Here is a 3,176-nt window from a genome sequence, read left to right on the forward strand (position 1 = left end):
GCTGTTGTTTCCTGACTTTTTAATGATCGCCATTCTAAGTGGTGTGAAATATTACTTGGTTTGAGAATTAATTAGATGGAGAAAACCCTGGGATTATGGAGAAAAGTTTAAAGATCATTGCAAGAGATCAGGAGAGAGACTTTGTGCAAAGGTAGGTGTCGGAAGAAAAGGTAGTAGAGAGGCTAGCGAATAAAGGCTGCTGAAGTTAGGGACTAGAGTCAAAGAGTTGGAACATCCTGGCCTGGTCCCACCAAGTTCTCTGGGAACCTCGGCTGAGCTCAGCATGGCCAAAAGACGTTCCTGAATAATGGCCCCTCCATGCCCAAACTGTCACCCATGATGCCCAAAACTCACTCCCAGCTAAATGTTATCCCAAGAAGAATAAGACTAAGTAGTTTTAAAGTACATATATTTTTCTTTCTGAAAATTTTTTTCCAAAACGCCATAGTTATGTACAGTAACATTAATTTCAACAACAGCAGTACAAAGCACACATTTGACTTATAGGAGGACTGATTGCCAAAGAATACCAAAGTGTTTCACCCTGATGATCCACACTGAAAGGACCCCACAACGCTACAGACAGGTAGGAGGGAGAACAATGACATTTTGCCATGAACTTAATGAGCTCATAGGAAAACAAAAACAAAAACAAAAAACACATCACCAGGATTTTGTATTTTACATTCACTGGGATGTATGGCAGATAGCGTTAAAACATCAATAACTTAAATATAATTAGATATTATTTAAGAAATATTATGCTTTAAATTATTTAAAAATAATCTCTTTGTGGATGTTATAATAAAATAATGTCACACTGCACCTGGGGAAGGTTGGGGAAAATAAATAAGGTTTTCTTCAGGCTCTGACTCTCAGTCCAGGTATGAAGGCTCAAGGCTTCAGATTTTGAAACATTTGGTCCAGATGCTTCATGGAATCCCTGACCCATCTCTCCTTGGGGTCAGCACAGACTTCCTTGCCCCATTTGGTCTTGAAGCTGTCGGGGAGAGAGGGCACAATTAGATGGAACATTTTGAAGATCCTACCCAGGACCGTGGGCCATTGGTCCCTAGACCTGATCCACCCTTGGTCCTTAGGTGAAGGACCCAGACCCGGGAGAGAAGGGAGGGAAAGAGTGGGAGGAAGAAGCTCCAGAAGGAAGCTCTGCTCTTGCTGTCGAGGTGAAACCCTCCAGGTTCCTGGCTAAAGGTACTGGGATAGTTTCACCAAGCCCCTAGAAGGGAATCCTAGAGCAGTTATGGACTCCTTCTCACAGGCTGAGCTTCTCTATGGGGTAGAGGGGTCCTTTGGATAGATGTTATATGCATCCAACTCATGTGGACATGAATCCTGACTTCTCTATGGTGTCCATCAGAACTTTTGAATGGGGGTGCCAGGCACTGTCCACTCACATCACAGCTTCCTTGGGACACTGGATGTTGGTGATTCTTGTGTAGCTCTGCAGCCTCTGGATAGGAATTTTCCTATTGATCACATTAAAGCAGCAGGTGATTGGAATGGAAACTGAATCTGAAAGAAATTTTGCAAAGAATGAGACATTTAGGACCCACTGTAAGTTTGCATTTGTAAGGAAAAGAGGAGAAGACCAAGAAATCACCATCCTAAGTTCAGTGTCTTAGTCCAGATCCCGGAGATAAAATGTTACCTGTGAGTCTGTTTCCTCTATTGAACTATGGGGCCCCTCATTGTTGACTGGGTATGGAAACATTTTGAGTAACAAGCTAGTCCTTGTCTACTAACCCAACACTTCTGACACTGGGAACATAAGTTCCAACACCTTGCTTCCCAGTCCTTCATCCTCATGGGCTTTAGAGCTAGCCTATGCCATACGTTGAGATTCCTCTGGGTCCTCATCCTCTTTACACAGCCACTGTTCTGGAATGTACACTGAACCATGACCAAAATTTGAAGCTTCAAGCAATAGTTTCTTCCTCTCAACTACTGCCTGAAATGTCCTTCACACCCACAGTGAGAAACAGTTCTTCCTCCTGCATCATTTCCCCAAACAATAGGAGGGTTGTTGCTGTAGCGACTCCACTCTCTGCTCCCAAAACTGGGGTCAGGAAAGATCAAGGGAACCAGCCTCAGTGACCTGAGCCTTTAGTTCTGGTTCTATTCCTAATGAGCTGTGACATAATGGCTCTTCTTAATTACTCTGTTGGTCTCCCCTTAAGGAGGGAGAGGTCTTACCTGGCTGAGCAAGTCCCTGTGGGCTGAAAGTGGCTGCCATGAGCAGCAGGCACAGAAGTGCTGCAGAAACCTTCATGTTGGAGGGCAAGGGTGTGAGCTTCAGCATGAGAAGTGAAGGTTTCTGGGACGTTTCAACCTCTCTGTTCCTCTGGTAGCTCTGCCTGCCTTTTATAGGGAGCAGAGAGCCTGGGCAGGGTCACAATCAAGGAAGGATGAGGTAAGACCTTCCTTGAATATGCTGAGTAGGCACCAGACCCTGGGATAATTTCCAGATAACAAAAGAAGGAAGTTGTGAGTTTCTATCTTTTGCTTAGGCTCTGTGGAGCAGAGGCTGAAGGGTATGGGATTGTGCTCAGCAAAGTGACCTCATTGAACTATTAAGGGCTCTGATTTCCTTGAAATGGAAAATTGTCTATAAGAAAGGAAGAATGGAAGTTGACGTCATAGTGGAAGAGAACCCAGGAGGCCAGGGATGGGCCCTAAGGCTTTGCTGGTGCTCTCCATGACACTTGAGTCACTTGCAGTTCTAAGCCAGGCAAGCTCCTTTAGAACCCAGCCACAGAACCTTGGCAGAATGACAGAATCCTGGAACAAAGTCTTAATGCCCTGAAATCTTACTGTTGTAGAGAATAAGAACTAGACAGCACATGCTGGTCTCATAGCGTGGTGGTTTCCAAACATTTTATTTATATGCTCAAGTTTCTTTCCAAATGAAATTATATGGAGAAGTCCAATATGTCATGGAGATTCAGGTGGAATGGGTCCATTTGCAGAAGGCCTTCCAAATCTCTTGGTTCACACACAGTGGGGCTGTGGGTGGGGCGTGGCAAGAAGGAACCAGGTTTGTAAACCACTGACTTTATATACTCCCCCTGCAGGGCTGATCTATCCATATTACAATATCTTATAGAAATTTTCCTGCTCTAAGAATTCACTATATTCTTCTACTCATCCTTTTTTCT

The 3,176-nt window shown here is 44.2% G+C and overlaps 1 protein-coding gene across 1 annotated transcript; it reads right to left on the bottom strand.

Moving 5' to 3' along the window:
* Positions 1-392: 392 nt before the first annotated feature.
* CCL8 (chemokine (C-C motif) ligand 8) lies at positions 393-2,728 on the bottom strand. Its single transcript, XM_011968591.1, has 3 exons — positions 2,215-2,728; positions 1,416-1,533; positions 393-1,000 (listed from the first exon to the last, which is right to left on the bottom strand). The coding sequence occupies exons 1-3, from the start codon at positions 2,318-2,320 to the stop codon at positions 895-897; spliced, it is 330 nt and encodes a 109-aa protein (XP_011823981.1). The 5' UTR covers positions 2,321-2,728; the 3' UTR covers positions 393-894.
* Positions 2,729-3,176: the final 448 nt, after the last annotated feature.

The sequence above is a fragment of the Mandrillus leucophaeus genome, unplaced genomic scaffold (genome assembly GCF_000951045.1).
Source record: "Mandrillus leucophaeus isolate KB7577 unplaced genomic scaffold, Mleu.le_1.0 Scaffold849, whole genome shotgun sequence".
Classification (NCBI taxonomy): Eukaryota; Metazoa; Chordata; class Mammalia; order Primates; family Cercopithecidae; genus Mandrillus; species Mandrillus leucophaeus.

What these genes read in the sequence shown, in the direction of transcription:
- CCL8 (XM_011968591.1), bottom strand. Translation starts at nt 2,320, where the DNA reads ATGCTGAAGCTCACACCCTTGCCCTCCAACATGAAGGTTTCTGCAGCA. An exon ending in ACAGGGACTTGCTCAGCCAG is followed by an intron (nt 1,534 to 2,214) that starts GTAAGACCTCTC and finishes AATTTCTTTCAG; the next exon opens with ATTCAGTTTCCATTCCAATC. An exon ending in TGTCCCAAGGAAGCTGTGAT is followed by an intron (nt 1,001 to 1,415) that starts GTGAGTGGACAG and finishes TCTCCCCGACAG; the next exon opens with CTTCAAGACCAAATGGGGCA.